General features: G+C 39.9%; 5 protein-coding genes across 8 annotated transcripts; 1 reads left to right on the top strand and 4 right to left on the bottom strand.

Moving 5' to 3' along the window:
* Positions 1 to 70: 70 nt before the first annotated feature.
* On the bottom strand, positions 71 to 1,348 carry LOC124336398 (NAD-dependent protein deacylase). Its single transcript, XM_046790189.1, has 5 exons — positions 1,064 to 1,348; positions 784 to 998; positions 580 to 722; positions 360 to 510; positions 71 to 290 (listed from the first exon to the last, which is right to left on the bottom strand). Exons 1-5 carry the CDS (start codon positions 1,322 to 1,324, stop codon positions 236 to 238), a joined length of 825 nt encoding a protein of 274 aa, XP_046646145.1. The 5' UTR covers positions 1,325 to 1,348; the 3' UTR covers positions 71 to 235.
* A 76-nt stretch (positions 1,349 to 1,424) lies between these two features.
* On the bottom strand, positions 1,425 to 3,724 carry LOC124336218 (G2/M phase-specific E3 ubiquitin-protein ligase-like). 4 transcript variants are annotated; one of them, XM_046789935.1, is made up of 6 exons: positions 3,541 to 3,724; positions 3,335 to 3,440; positions 2,426 to 3,264; positions 1,974 to 2,344; positions 1,746 to 1,909; positions 1,425 to 1,679 (listed from the first exon to the last, which is right to left on the bottom strand). In XM_046789935.1, the coding sequence occupies exons 3-6, from the start codon at positions 3,184 to 3,186 to the stop codon at positions 1,575 to 1,577; spliced, it is 1,401 nt and encodes a 466-aa protein (XP_046645891.1). In that variant the 5' UTR covers positions 3,187 to 3,264; positions 3,335 to 3,440; positions 3,541 to 3,724; the 3' UTR covers positions 1,425 to 1,574. The 4 variants fall into 4 exon arrangements, with proteins under 4 accessions (XP_046645891.1, XP_046645892.1, XP_046645890.1 ...); XM_046789936.1 differs by having other exon boundaries at positions 3,391 to 3,440; XM_046789934.1 differs by having other exon boundaries at positions 3,335 to 3,724.
* Positions 3,725 to 4,070: 346 nt separating this feature from the next.
* On the bottom strand, positions 4,071 to 8,044 carry LOC124336073 (prosaposin-like). The gene is made up of 13 exons (XM_046789701.1): positions 7,884 to 8,044; positions 7,452 to 7,780; positions 7,131 to 7,391; positions 6,920 to 7,063; positions 6,637 to 6,849; positions 6,436 to 6,567; positions 6,077 to 6,370; positions 5,813 to 6,005; positions 5,483 to 5,752; positions 5,226 to 5,401; positions 4,789 to 5,163; positions 4,530 to 4,724; positions 4,071 to 4,459 (listed from the first exon to the last, which is right to left on the bottom strand). Exons 1-13 carry the CDS (start codon positions 7,918 to 7,920, stop codon positions 4,412 to 4,414), a joined length of 2,667 nt encoding a protein of 888 aa, XP_046645657.1. The 5' UTR covers positions 7,921 to 8,044; the 3' UTR covers positions 4,071 to 4,411.
* Positions 8,045 to 8,716: 672 nt separating this feature from the next.
* On the top strand, positions 8,717 to 9,966 carry LOC124336532 (U-scoloptoxin(19)-Tl1a-like). Its single transcript, XM_046790380.1, has 4 exons — positions 8,717 to 8,858; positions 8,933 to 9,094; positions 9,238 to 9,283; positions 9,473 to 9,966. The coding sequence occupies exons 1-4, from the start codon at positions 8,780 to 8,782 to the stop codon at positions 9,555 to 9,557; spliced, it is 372 nt and encodes a 123-aa protein (XP_046646336.1). The 5' UTR covers positions 8,717 to 8,779; the 3' UTR covers positions 9,558 to 9,966.
* A 61-nt stretch (positions 9,967 to 10,027) lies between these two features.
* On the bottom strand, positions 10,028 to 14,286 carry LOC124336280 (BTB/POZ domain-containing protein kctd15-like). The gene is made up of 6 exons (XM_046790027.1): positions 13,837 to 14,286; positions 12,438 to 12,543; positions 11,644 to 12,095; positions 11,513 to 11,572; positions 10,932 to 11,431; positions 10,028 to 10,858 (listed from the first exon to the last, which is right to left on the bottom strand). Exons 2-6 carry the CDS (start codon positions 12,473 to 12,475, stop codon positions 10,745 to 10,747), a joined length of 1,164 nt encoding a protein of 387 aa, XP_046645983.1. The 5' UTR covers positions 12,476 to 12,543; positions 13,837 to 14,286; the 3' UTR covers positions 10,028 to 10,744.
* Positions 14,287 to 15,463: the final 1,177 nt, after the last annotated feature.

The raw sequence follows: 15,463 nt of genomic DNA, 5'->3' as shown, positions 1-15,463 counted from the left end.
CGTGGATAAAACTGCAATGCAACTGTTTGAGATTCAACAATATTCGCATATTTTAAAATATTTCACCGGATGTTGGTAAAGTTTTATATACGCATATGTAGTTTTTTTTACAGAAAAACAATGCGATTTTAAATGCACAAGCATATTACTTTATCAGCTGTAGGTCTATATAAACCGTAGTGTCTATAGCAATTCAAGTATTCAACAGTCTCTTCTTCTTTTACTGGCACGATCGTCAAGGTGCCAGCGCTTTAGGCAAAAGTTCCCCACAAGGACCCGAAAAATGAAATCTGCCAGAAACGTCAATAACGTGTTATGAAAAGAATTTTACGACATGCAAATGTTTAGGTGTTTCATACCCAAAGTGATGAGTAGCAGGAGTAGTTTCCATATTGAATTCCGCGACGGGAACCCCTCTTTCAGCAACCTGGGGAGCAAACATTGCTGCTGGATAGACAACTGATGATGTTCCAACAACCAAACACAGATCGCAACTATTAAGTTCCTCATCTAGATAATATTAACACGTAAAAAGGACAGATTCAAAATTGACATCGAAGAAAAAATTGTACTAATTACCAGCTTTTTTGAGAACGACAGAATCCAGATTTTCATGGAACCATACAACATGGGGCCTTAGAAGGCCTCCACAGGAAGAAGCTTTGCATCTGGGCAACAATGATTCTGGAACCAATTCTCCAACCTCATTTGGGGATGGTGATCTAATAAGGGTAAGACAATTAGATTTTTATTTGAAATACAAGTAAAAAAGGAAAATCTTACCCCTTTCCCCTAAGAGCTTCACAAATGGGACTGTCATGATTGGGTTCTATCTTTTTACATTTCAGACACCGAGTCTTGAACAGACTGCCATGCAGTTCTAAGACATTGACTGAACCAGCCCTTTGATGAAGTTCATCAATATTTTGGGTGATCACACTGACGTGCCTTCCTTCTTTAGTCATTCTATGTTGGAACTCTGCAATTGCATTGTGTGCCTGAAACAAGAAAAAAATACAGATTAAAGTGAGGAAATCATTCGAGTTAAACTGTCGGTTATTACATTGTTGGGAGACTTTGACGCCATATTTTCTCTGCGATGATGATAAAACTCCCAAACGAGTGAAGGATTAGACCGAAACGCCGATGGAGTCGCCAAATTTTGTGCAGAATACGTCCTCCATAATCCTCCAGCTCCCCGAAATGTAGGCACTCCAGACTCTGCTGATACTCCTGCTCCAGTCAATATGACGACGGAGTTGGCTTTTTCAAGAATTTTTCGAAATGCATCCATGTCAGAGGACGGCAATAGACAATCAGACATCGTACCTAATTTTAAAATTCCGAGTTCGTCTGCAAGAGAAAACATAATACAAGTGCACGCCATCTAGTGCCATAATTTAGAAAATCAGAAAATGATTAGCTTAGTGAATTAGATCCAGCCGATCTTCACGTTTATTTGTAAATGTAAATACATGGAAATGAAATTGAGAAAGCCGCAAAGGCAGGCAATTTGACATACTTATACAAAAAACGATTGATAATAGAGTGCATAAAAAGTCGATTTTCAAGATTCACTTGCTGGTAGCACGGATTTTACGATAATGAGAAGAGGTCGGTTTATCAACCGGAATGGTGTATGATTTAGTCGGAGCCTTGTCATCGTTGTCAAAGATTACCTGGTAAGAACACAAAATGATTAAATTTACAAACAAGAGATGATTAAACAACAAAACAAATCATACAATGATATTTTTGTCATCGTCGGTGACTTTGAAGCGAAGTTTATCAAAGTTGCACGACCGTTTTGGTTGGGAATGGCTAGGAGAACCTCTCAATGACCAAGGACCACCGCGGCCACCTCTCTTGGCAACGTTTCTTGACGGTTGAGAAGTTGTAGGAGCTGAATCTTAAAATAAATGCAAGATGTTTGATATGCAATGTTTCGTAAGTATAAGATACGTGTATCATACGAGATGGGGATGCTAATGAGCTGTCCGGAGATTCAGCATCGCTGATTGAAGTGATGTCAACTTCACTCTCGTCTTCACTGCTGCTGCTTGATTTATCTTCACTCTCACTAGTCGAGTCTTCTGAGCGAGGCCGTTTCACACCAGTACGAGTTGCCGTAGTGCTGGCGGCGACAGCGGGATTCAGCATGGATGATGCTAACGGAACTGTAGCAGGCACCTCGGCAGTTGGAGATCCATTCGCACTGGTTCGCCGGGACTCTAGCGAACTGCAGTCATCACATTCCCACTCCATCGTGCTCCAGTCCAATCTGCCACATCCAATGTGGATACCCTTTGAACCACAAGAAGAGCACAGCAAAAGCTCCCATCTCCTGTACAATAAAAAAATTTAATAAAGAGACCATTCTAAGTTAACTGAACTATCACGAAACAAATTTGTTTTAACAACTTACGTTCCTTCGCCATCATGCTGCCGGCCTTTCGGACAAATACAGACAGGGTGATCACATATGTTATGTCGCTGCACTAATTCCTGGAAAGCGTTGGGTTCCAATTCCCATGACGCATCCTGCTCCGGAACGTATATTCCACATCGTTTCATTTCACTGCAGAACAAAGTGTTGTTACTGCAAATCGGGCATTTGAAGAAATATCCGGCACTCAGAGCTAGCTTTTGCATGCAGACTCTATGAAACCAGGATTGCTTCTTGCAGCAAGGAGCCCATAGGACATCAAAGTTGGGGTGAGCTACAACCTCTTCGTGGCAAATAGTGCATGTGGCCTTCTGTCCATTGCCTTTGACAACTACATTCTGAACAGGCTGATGCTTGACACAGTAAGAATTAAAAGCTCCAAAGTATTGGTTGAGCATGCGGCTCTCGGCCCCACATGGGAAATGATAAGTTTTCTTGCAAGCTTTGTTGCAACATCCAACAGTGGCTCCGTTATGCCTGCATTTGCTACAATTCAACTTACTTCCTCGTCGGCTTTCTTTAATTATATCATGCTTCAGAAAACCCAAAATACCCTCTTCATCTGTGCCTTTTTGCTCAAGTCCAGATGAAAAAAGAAGGCAGTAGTAGTGTGCTGTGACACTTTCATTTGTGTAGAATTTTCCATACTGTAATTCATTATCTTCCTTCCTGTGGCAAAACATGCAGGTCAGCAAAGCTTGTTCATGAGGTGGCAAATCTTTAACAAGTTGAAGAGGCATTGTGGCTAAAATTTTTGATTATAGTCAACTTCAGTATTTCATAGTCCAATATGTGGTTTTAAAAGAAGACAATGGTACCTGCAAAAAATACAAAAGCTTTTAGACAGTGTTGATTTAAAAATTGTATAGCTAGTTTTCAATATCTAACCCTTTAATTAATGTTGCTCAGTCATGAAGTCTATATAAAGATTTTCTTATAAATACCAGTGCTCAAGTTTGTTGAATCCACAAATGCTCCTTTTTGTACTTCTAGTCTGGTGTCCGTTAGTTGAAAAGCAGACGAATATGGGTGTCGTCAAAATTAATGTCAGTATTGTCAGATAAGGGAAGCCGCACTTTCAAATTTTGTTATACTTATCAGGGATGAATGTAACTTTAACTGTAATCGATACAATATCCTTGAAGTGTCCAATAATGTAATACAGTAATAGTATATAATGCTAAATCTGGATGGAGGCAATTTGTCAATACAATCAAATTGCGTTGTGAGCTGCTCTTTGCGTGGAGAGTTTAACGTGTACTGGACTAGTCGTAGGGGTATGCTGTACAGTCAAGGCTATTAGGACTTTTAGGAGCGAGGAAAAAATCAAATCGATATTGCGCGTCAAGCCAAACAAACTGCTGCAATTTTTTTTTCTTGAAAACAGAAAAAATATGAGTTTTATTTTTATCTGAACTCGGTGTCTTATCTTATGATTTAATGATGTTTATATGAATTATGATATATTAATATTTATGATAAAAAAAAATTCTTTGAACTTTCGTTTCCGCCATATTTTATTATCTTTTATTTTTAACATGCCATCAACATATTTATTATGGAAATTTAATTGAATTATTGTAGTAGTGTTAATAGGAATCGACCAATAATGATATCGCAATGATTAACGCGGAACGAAATATATTTCAAGATTCAAGCTACATTATATTACGGATAACAGAAAAGGGTTTTGCAGTCAGTTGCAACAACTAAAAAACCCCATCAATGATCTTCCTTTCAGTTGACAGGTGATCCAGAAGTAGATCCGACTACCCATAATTTCTCTTGAGCTTCGCCGATCACAGAGTCCCGGTACAAAATGGATTCGAATTTCGAAAGATGTGGAAACAAACAAATGCTAAAAATCTAAGGGGAAATGAGAAGGCAGAAGAAGCAACCTGACTCTTTAAACTGAAAAGAAAAATTTGGGGGAAATAAACCATAGAAGGCCACATTTCATTGACTTTAAGGTTGGGATTTCATCCAAACTTTAGTCTGGCAATGCTCCAAAGCCTGTTGACAAAACAACAAAAAGAAATTGTTATTGAAATAATCGAATTATTCAAAGACGTAATATAATTACATTGCAGGCATCAGCATGTTGAGGACTAGCGCACCAGTACGATGGACCCCAAGTGCATTGTTTTCCGCCCAACAGTTGAACTTGGCCAGGTGGTGGTTTGCACAAATGCACCGATTCACAAACCTTCTTCTTATCAAGCATAGTTGCCAGTTGGCTAAGTAGATACGGACCGTAAGTGTCTACAATGCCAGTGCACTAAACAAGGAGGAAAACCATTAACATACTGATGTGACAAGACTATCTTAGTTATTCCAATTACCTTATCTTGGGCACCCCGAGGAACCACAGTGCACGCCTTCTCAATGATGTGGTCAATGCTTGCTTCAATAGTGTCATCTGCCAGCAGTTTGTCAAGATACTCTATAACAATCTCGCAAATCTCGCACTTGCTTGGCAATTTCCATCCGGTCACTTCAAGGGCCGTTTCCTTTTCGTTTTTATGCCCCAGCAATTTGTGGCTTTTATCGTCTCCCCGACACAATCCCATCTGTGTGCAAACGGCTTTGGGAGCAATTTCGGATGTCAACAATTCAAATAGCTCGTCGCCATATTGCTCGACAAAATCGATACACATGTCGGCTACTGTGCTGGGTAGGTGGGCGCACAAAAACTGAATGGCTCTTGTGATCTCCTCCTAATAACAGCAGAAATTAAAATTATCAATTGGCAATAAAAGGGTAAAAACCGTCAACTTACTTCAGTGCTGTTGGTGAGAATTCGCTTTTCGAGGATTGACATGGCATATTCGCACATTACACACTGGGGAGTATTTGTAGATTCGATTTCTTTCGGTTTAGCTGGGACATCTTGTTTGATTGTCTCTAGGAATTCGCCAACGGTAATTCCTTTGGGAACTTCTTTAATCGTCGCGACTACAACCGATGACAGACGCACAAAACAGGATATTGTATTAAGATTAAGGAACACCCGACTGCTTGATAAGATAAACTTACTTTCAGAGGTGGTTTTAGGGTTGCACATTTTCAATGCGACACAAACTTCATCGGGTTTCAAATCAGCCAACAGCATTTCAATGATTTCTTTTGAGTAAGCATCAACTAGTCGAACGCAATCGCTTATGACACTTTTGGGAAGACGTTGGCACACACCCTCAAGGGCTGTTTTGATCGATTCTTCAGTGCGATTATCTTCCAGTTTGCTGTCAAGCATCGTAATGACAAACTCGCACAGAGAGCAAGTGTTGGCATCTCCGGATGTAGGAGCTATAATGAAATATCGTTTCAGTATTTTGAAATTTAACTTTTATCTAACAAAAATCTGACCTTTAAATGGATTAGCTGGGAGTTTAATTTCCTCTACCGCAGATTCAGTGCACAGCTGGAGTTGAGCGCACAAGATATTGGGATCCAGTTCTTGGGTCAAGAGGAAGAAGATGGCATCTCCATAAGTGTTGATGAGATTATCACATTCCTTGCTGATGCTAGACGGCAACTTTTTGCAAATATTTTTCACGACCTATTAGGCAATTAGAATAAGTTAGTCGACATATTCTCTATGTTTTCTAAACGCAGCTTTGTGACACTTACAGTTTCAATTTCTTCTTTGACGGTGATATTTTTCAGATCGTTGACGATTTCGTGTAAAACGTATTCGCAAAGCATGCAACCAGGCTTCCTGGGGCCCAGGACGGAAATTGAGGCGGGAAGTAGACGCTCGGCTGGCAACGCTTGTAATCCTGCCAAGTTGTTGGTGCGGATAGCGTTACTTTCGTCTTGACCAACTAGGAAATCAGTGTTCACTTCCATCTCGGTCGGTTTAGCTGGGATCATTTTAGTTGCTTCAATATCTTCTGGTTGGATCCTCAAGAATGACGAAGGGAGCTATATTGAAATGGCAAAATGGTGATAAAGGATGGTTCTAATAAAGTAAGAGGTTTGTTCTGTACCTTTGAAAGTTTAGGACTTCCCAGAGAAGAAGAAGAACAAAGAGTAAGCATACGACAAGCTTCATGTGGGTCCAATTCTTTCAAGATGAACGAATAAGCCACATCTCCGTATTGTTCAACCAAAGCTTGGCACTTAAAAAGAAAACAAATTATATAATTATTAGTCATTAATTATGTAACACGTTCAAAAGACTATATTACCTCTTTGGCGTAAGTACCGGTTTGTTTGCAAAGACCGTTCAAAACTTGGATGAATTCCGCTTCAGTAGTATTGCTGATGAGCATAGCACGAACATTCTTTACAAGCGCCTCACAGAACTGGCATTCAAGGTCGTCATTCATCTTTGATGATTTTTCGAGTCTGGATTCGAATTTTCTGTCATTCGACATAGGACGAACAGAAACGCGCATCGGCTATACAAAAGAGCATGTTGTTATCACACAGTTGAAAGTCATCAACAATATATTTAAAATAGGTACAAACCTTTAATTGAGATTCATCACAGAAACCCAATGGCTGGCACATATCCTTCTGCAAGCTTTGCTCCAAAGCATTGAAGATTTGGTCAATGTTTAGAGAAACCAGACCCATGCATGCATCAGAGTAGCTATTCATATGTGAACAGACCTGCAATAAAACATTCAACTCAATAATTTAATGTTCTTTGGTTTAAAACCCCAATTATAAATCTTACATTGAACAGGATTTGTTGGAGATCCACTTGAGAGGAACTTTGAACCTTCATGGCATTGTGACTCATGAAAGTCTTGCATGACTCACACTGTCTGTCATTGGATAACTGCTCAACAGTTTTAGTTTTCTGGGCACCTTTGTACTCTGACAACAAGCCATCAACCCAGGCATTGTTACATAAGAGAGCTGTTGTGCATACCATAGTTGGATTCATTTGAGAAGCCAGCATTTCAATCAGTTCAGGGATGAAATCATCCACCAACTATTAAGTAGAAAAATGGGTAAGGAAGATGATGGAATATGACGTAATGAAAGATATTACCTTAATGCATTTCAACTGAACCATTTTGATTGGCATAAGCTTGCATGAACCTTCAAAAACTTGCTTCATGTCCTCCTGGGTTTCATTGGAGAGAAGCTGGTCTCTGGCTTCCTGGACCATTTCTTTACATACCTCGCAGATGCTGTCATTATCTTCTGGGACGCTTTGCCTTTCCCAAACTGTCTGGATGCAGTGCTTTGTTGCACGGCATGATTTAGCATTGGCAATACTCTGGCACCAATAACTTGGGCCTTCAGAACATTGATTAACTGGTGTTGGCAAGTCACCAGCAGAGATCACGACCATACCAGCAGCACACGCCAATAAGCCTGTTGTCAAGGGAATATACATTGAGGAAAAGGCAGTCTAACAAGTGAAAGTGAAATCACAAAAGAAAGCAGTAACAGGCTAGTCAATTCAAGCGACACTTACCAAAAGCTGCAGTGAAAAACACCGCCTTGGACGCCATTTTTCAAACGAATGACGGCGAGATAATTCTTTGTATGACTATTTCGTAAATTTTCTTGGGCTTCCTCTCTTCAGAACTACGACGTTAGAAATGACGGGAATGACGTTCAGATTGAGAGAAGTTGATAACGTAATTGGTTGTTTTGTTCCTCTAGCGGCGGGTTTGGACACTCGACGAACAACAAATCCCAAAAGTGAAAGTGGAACTCATTTCAACCAATGAGGGGTCGTCTATTTCCCGCTCAACTTTAAATTGGACTTGAGAAATTAAACAAATCATGTAAAAAAAGAGAATAAAATACTTTTTTAAAATCTCCGTGACAAACTTAACTTAAAATGAGCAATGCCCTATCGTCTAAATTTGATCGAATTTATGTATTTGCACGAACTTTGGTAATTGCATAATTAGAAAACGAACGACGCGGTTGGACGATTTCTAATCCCCGGGTGGGTTACTTCGATAAAGCTTCCATCTGAGAGATCTGCGGGATAAAAAAAAAGCCAACCGAAATTTAATTTATGACCGGCATGTATAATGCTGATGACAACTTTGCCGTCCCGGATATCCCGCATGAAAGGTAAACGAACTGTCAAATCAAAATCTAATTTGCAATAATCTTAACAATATACAGGTAAACCACCCCAGAAAACGTCCAAATAAACAACAACAACAACAACAAAACAGCTGTTTGGGTTGTTTTTGTCGTCCTTTTTCTGGGCTTTCTAATTGGCTGAATTCCAGGTGCCCCCGCCAGCTCGCTCCCAATTGCCAAGGTATAAAACCGAGGCCCTTGGGTCCAAACGTACCATCAGTCCGTCCGTCCGAGTTATTCTACAGGATACACATAGCAAATAAACAAATGGCATTACCTTTGACTCTTGTATTTGTTTCGGCTTTGTTGATCTTCAAGGCCGGAGCTTTCCCTTTCATCGATAATGGTAACAGTAATTCACGAAATTTTGTCATTTTTAGCTTTGTTGGACACAAATTGACATGTTTTGGGTTTTTCCAGAGGCTGCCGTGGTTGCCGAACGATCGAATCTGACTAGCGCAACCACCGATCTCTGCCTGCGCGAAGGCGGTTTGTGCGTGATCAAAAGCCAATGCCCTCAAGACAAACTGGCGTCCAAGAAGGGCCTATGCGGCAAAGCGGACAAGGAATGCTGCCACTCACGTAATAACAATAAATCCACACGGATAAAATTTTTTGTTTCTAATCTTATCATCGCAATTTCATTCCTTCGAGACACGAACAATAATACTATCATATCTTTTTTGATTTTTAATTTTTCTTGGGTGTTGGTGTGTGCCCTCCAGTGCCAGATACTATCGTCGATTGCCAGGAACGCGGCGGAATGTGCAGGTGGGAAAAACATTTTGGCCAGTTGTTTTTGGTTGTTGTTTTCTCGGCGATTCGTATCGAGACGAATTCGATGATGAATCGCCGATAAAATGATGATGGATCGAAGAATTGTTTCGCATCCGCAGCAAACCAACCGGCACAAAAACCTGTCTAAATATTTGAATTCTTTTTATTCTTTTACCGCTCAAGGCTGTCGTCCGAATGCAGAGGAGCTCCTCGTGATGAGCTCGGTCGTTGCGACGCTGGTCACGTTTGCTGCATCCTCATTAGATAAAGTGGAATTATTCGTCGTCGTGTACGCAGAGTTATTCCCTTTTTTACTTACATAATAATAAGCAAACTAATCAAAAAGTATCAATCGGAAAATTGTGAAACGGGACTATTATAATATCATAATCTCAAATGATTGTTTGATTGTTAATAAATGGTATATATCTGGTGTTTATCGGGAACAATAATAAACCATACTGGCATTATTATAAAGTTTCTTTGTATATTTTTTGAAAATCTTTTTCAAGTTTTTTCTTTTTTTCTTGGTGAGTGAATCGATTGAATTTTGTTTCACTCTTTACATTTTCCTTCTTTACACGAGGTGAACGCAACAACAGCAGCTCGGAGATACAACAGTCGACGCTATACGATTTCAACGTCTTTTCAATGGCGGAATTTCGCGATCGATACAATAAAAAAAAGACACAAAAGAATTTCGATCGGACATTTTTTCACGTTTGAAATCAAATTTTGTTTTTCAGATCTTTTCGCGCTCGAACGAAAGAATGAGATTTTCGTGAGTCCCCAACAAAATTTGAATTGGATCCAAAAAAGACATATGACACTTTTTGAGAGATAATCAGCGAGGGAGGAGATTGAAGTTGAACGGATAATCCTGATAACATCAAAAACACTCACACACACACACACACGACACGACACTTTAATTTAATTTTTTTTTTCATTGGCACTAGAATTCACGTTGGCCAAGCCCAACATTTTGAATATGCGAACTGGAATTTTAATTTTAGAAGGGAAAATACACAAAAACAATGATTTCACATGAGCTTAAACAAAATGGAGAAATATTAGATTTTACACACGTTAAGTTAAGCCGTTTTTTTTTGTCGAGTTAGACTCTCACTTGATGCATCGCAGCAATCAACTGAATTGAAGTTTCCTACATATTATTTAAGCAGCAATTGACATTTCGATTGTATACATGGACAATACCTGAAACGTGAAACATTGTGAAATAATATCAAATCGAGTTTTTCTGGATTTAATTCCGCGAAGAATTAAATGATTGGCTCAAAAACCAAACAAAATTAACACAAAACAATAAAATGACACAAACACTTTAATTTGAATTCTAACACTGAAATTGATAATAATCGGATGTGCTGATGGGGGGTGCGGCTTTTCTTATACAATAAGGTTTAATGTAGATTTCGTGTGATTCATTTGAAATCAAAGGGGAACAGCTTTGCGGATGAAAAGGTACTCGGAGAATTGCTGGCCTTCAACTCCGCCGCCGTTGGATGCAGCGATGCTGAAATTGGCGTTCAACAAACGCGTGATCGCCTTCAATCAAAAATTGAAATCATTTAAATAAAATTTAACGTTTCCCGGATTTTCAATTCAATTTTCAATTTACCTGCATCGAGTTCAACTTGCAGTAGCCGTTGAGCGGGAAGCGGATGACATGCCGAGGGTCCTGATTCCAAGCCACGCTGGATCGGCCATCCATCAGAGGCGTGGCGATTTCCGGAAAAATTTCTTCCACCAAATTCCGGTCGCCGGATAACATGATCCGCTCGCCCAAATCGGGACTGACGTACAGGGCCAGACACTCCCAACCCAAGCGGCTGTTGCAATCGTCTCCGGGCGAACCGGAATCTTCGGCTATCAAATCCTTCCGGCACGTCAGACCCGCCACACCTGGAGCTGCTCCACCACCTTCGTTGCTACTGCCTCCGCCGGGTGAATTTTGCTGGTGATCCATCCGGTTGCTGGATGAAACGGCCGAACGTAACCGGACGCCACCAGTCACGCTCATCCCGCCAGAAACGGGCGAGCAACGGGACCCCGAAACCGGACTGGAACTTGGCATTGCCGGATGACCGTTGTGCTGGTGGCTGTTGTACAATTTATCACCTGGGAATTAATTTTCAAATTTAAAAAATTTAGAAACAAAATTAACTTAAATTAACGCAGTAATTTTATTTTATTTTTTACCGTACTGTCCATTCCGCGTCCTTCTTTCCATCCGCAACATTTCCAATGCTTTCACCATGGCTATTATTTAAAGAAAAATTTATGAAAAATTAACAATTTGCAATTAAAATTAATGAAAGAATAATCATTACGGATTATGTCGTAATATTTGGCCTCTTCCAGTAAAAGTTCCACATCGGCAAAATCGTCCGGAAGGAGTAGTCTTCCGTTGCGGACGAAATTGAGGACGTGCCGGAACATCTGGCCGTCCCTGTCGATAAAGTAGTGCTGCTTCAGACTGTCCAGGACGATGGGGATGCCGCCGTTGAACATTTTGGCCAGTCGTGACTCGCCAAATCTCGTCGTGAGCGTTTCCAGCGACGACGTGTAGATGGTCCCGCCGACGTCAATGTGAACGGGCGCCGTGTAACGAGACGCCGCCGCTACGCTGGGGATGCCGGCCAATTTAGGCGTGTAAGAAGCCGAATTGGACGAGATCACCTGGAGCATCGGCGTCGTCGTGGGCGTCGGAGTTTGGGGAGCCGGTGACGACACGGCGCTCAACGTCGGTGACGTCGCCGGAGACAAACTCGGAGATAATAGCCTATCACAAAGTTAAAATTAACAACAACTCTAATTAGTTTATCTACCATCCAATAAAATTTTAAAAATCCCACTCAAATTTAAATGAATTTAATTTAATTTGAAAATCCCGCTCAAATTTAAATGAATTTAATTTAATTTGAAAATCCCGCTCAAATTTAAATGAATTAAATTTAATTTGAAAAAAATTTCATTTCAATTGAACCGTGAACTTTTAAAATGTCAAGCAGATTTTGATTAAATTTTCTGATTTATTTATACAGGTAAGCAGATTACCGGAATAACCGGATGCTTTTCTATTATTTTTCATCCGAAAAATAATCTTTCCAAAAAATGTTGTTACCTGGAATGCGCTTTGCCGATCATTCTCTCCACCTGCATGTTGTTGCCCGGATTGTTTGATCCACTTCGTCCGTCCCTTTTTTATTTGAGAATTTTATTTGAAATTTCTACGAAAGAAAAAAAAAACAAGGAAAATCAATTTTCGGAATATGGATTATTATAGTAGCGGATGACGGGCTATCATCACATAACCAAACATTTTAAAAGGATAGTTAATACCCTAAGGCCAACCCCGTTAGACAGAGAGACTGATATCAATTTGAGAACAAGTAATAACATTTTGATTTCTCATTTCCCCCCCTGACGACCGTTCAAGCAAATCAAAAAAAGTAAAAAATCCTTTTTCCATTTTTTTATTATTTGATTTTCTTTCGGATTGAGTATGTGTGTGTGTGTACCCACACAGAAATGGCCAGTTTCCAACTTGCCTCGCGGCCAAGCCCGGCACCAATCTTTCTCTACCTACATATTCTTTTTCTTTATTTCGAAATATCTTAACTTTTAACCATATCCTTTAGATCCACCCATAGCGGAGGGCGAGCAAATGGTTTCAGGTTCTGCCTCTTGGACACGGACGACCTGCGGGAATTTAAAAAAAAATAAAAAAAACGGGAAAAAAAAGATACGAAGGGCCGCACTCATTTGTTTTCCAAAAATGGAACGATTTGATGTTTTTGTGTCTACTGATCTTTTCGATTACCGAGGTCAACACCCATAACAATAATCATAAAATAACGACCCATCTAGAATTTAAATAAAAACGGGATCTAATAATCGAGTGGTCATGATGATCTAATCAACCCCTCTAATCAACTGTTGAATAGAATAAGACAACAGGTGCGCGGATCGAATGTCACGCGGATGTAACAATCAAAAAGAAAATCGCACATTTCATTTGACCCCAATCTAGAATTGTTATGACGTCATCAGGAGATTTTAACAGTTTTTCCTAAAAGGTGCGCCAAAAAAATAAACAAAAGACATTTCAACACGCCGATATATGACGTGCGTGTGTTTTCGCCGTAATAAAAATAAATCTCCGATCCGTTAAAAAAAAATAACATTTTCTGCCCAGGTGGGGTGAGCAAAAATCAGGTGATATCCCCAAAGCAGAAAAATAAAATAAAAAGAGAAGGGACAAGAAAAAACAAAAATTTGTCGATGCCCCGTGGCCTTTGCTGGGCTGACCCTTGCAGGCAAATACCTTTGATAATTTTGTGATTTTTTCTTCTTTTCTTTTTCTCCCACTAATAAAAAGAAGAAGAACCACGCCGACTAAAATACACAACGTGAAATCAAGAAACAACTGTACAGCCGCAGGAAGAATCAAAAACATTTAAAAACAGCGGATCCGCTTGAACGATTTCCGAGAGAAATAATCATTGAAAAATCAAACTTACCTAATTATACTATCTGGAAAATTTCAATAATCATCCAGTAATCAACACCGGCAGCAGCAGTCCATTATTGAGGGGAAATCCGTTTCTTTATTCTGCGGTTAAAAACAATTTCGAAATGTGGAAAAATGAGCTGACGCAAGTGTCAAAACGACACGCACGTTTCACGGACGGACGCTCGACGGAGACTGAACGTCTTTGAAAAGCTGCGGTGCCTAGCTGGCGGATCTATAGGAGATGCCTGGAGCACTGGACAGATGCTGCTGCATGATGGGGTCCACCTCTTTTTCTTTTTCTTTTTTAGCTGGAAAAGTGCCTCAAGTGCCTCCGTAGAGCAAAGGGTATAGGTTGGAATATATCGGACCGAGAGAGAGAGATGGAGAAAAAGCCTGCGGCACAGCTTCCAGTGATGTTGGATATATACCTATCTCTCCCTCTCTCTGCAACTACAACCGGTTAAATTTATTTTCCTTTTTTTTATTATTTTATTTTTAGTAGATATCCCCCTCCCACTTCTTCTTTTTTTGGGAAATTGCAAAGTTGATGATGTTCCCACCCGCCATTTCTAGGAACTCAAATGACGTGGTGGATCAATAAAGTTGCCCTTTGATTTCTAAACTATAAAGGAAAATTAATTTTTTTACTAAACTTTGAGTTGCGATTTTCTGATGAATAATAATTATTTACGGATAATCGTTCATTTTTCGTTGACCCGCGAAATTTGAATATTCTAATTTTCTGGGGGGAAATGATTATTGAGGGTCTATTTCAATCAGCATTACAGCCGTTCATCACATTTGCATAAATTATGCAATGACAGCATTCACTGTCGTAATAATGAAAGTTATTTTAATTCCACGAAGTGTTTTCCAGCCTCTTTTGGGAAAGCCTTAAATAAATAATTACCTTTTTTTTTTACGTCCGTAAATTGACGCAATAAAAATTGGATTAACTTAAAATGGCTGTAGGCTCTTAATAATTTTTTTTCTTCTTCTCTCCCCCCGTATATACACACACACAATCTTCCAGATGTCTTCACGGTTTATTTTGTCAAAAGCCTCTGGGCGGTGTGGACTGATGGCGCACGCGCTGGAGAGTTACTCCGCGCTCGTTCATCTTCAAACACACGGAGCCGAGAGAAAGATATACTGGCACATTCGTTTCTTTTCTTTTTAGCTTCCAGCTAAATGAAGAAAATAAGCAGCGAAACTTGTAACGAAAGGGTGAGACGAGAGCCCCGGGACTCGACTGAGGTATAGCGGATGATCACGACCGAAAGTTTTGTTTTCCTTTTTTAATAAGAATCAAAATTAAATAGGGTAAATTTTAAGTTTTTTTTTTAAATGAATTAAAATAGGACGAAACAAAAAATTAATTCGATGTTGGAAATATAACATTCCGTGAAATGCATTTAAAAAAAAAACAAAGTGCCAGTGGGATGTGTATAAAGAAGCCGCCGGCAGCAAAGCGCACCGTAACGTTCAGGAATGCTGTCCGTCGGTCCGTCGGTCCATCTCTGACGTGGCATTTTTTGTTAGTGATGGGAATCACACATCACCTGCTGGGGCTGTTGATCTCTCTAAATAGGTGTGTGCGCATACATTGGCTGCAGCACACACAATAGACTGGA

Source organism: Daphnia pulicaria, chromosome 4, assembly GCF_021234035.1.
Source record: "Daphnia pulicaria isolate SC F1-1A chromosome 4, SC_F0-13Bv2, whole genome shotgun sequence".
NCBI lineage: Eukaryota > Metazoa > Arthropoda > Branchiopoda > Diplostraca > Daphniidae > Daphnia > Daphnia pulicaria.
Note: the sequence above shows the minus strand (reverse complement) of the source record. Positions and strands in the feature narration are given on the sequence as shown.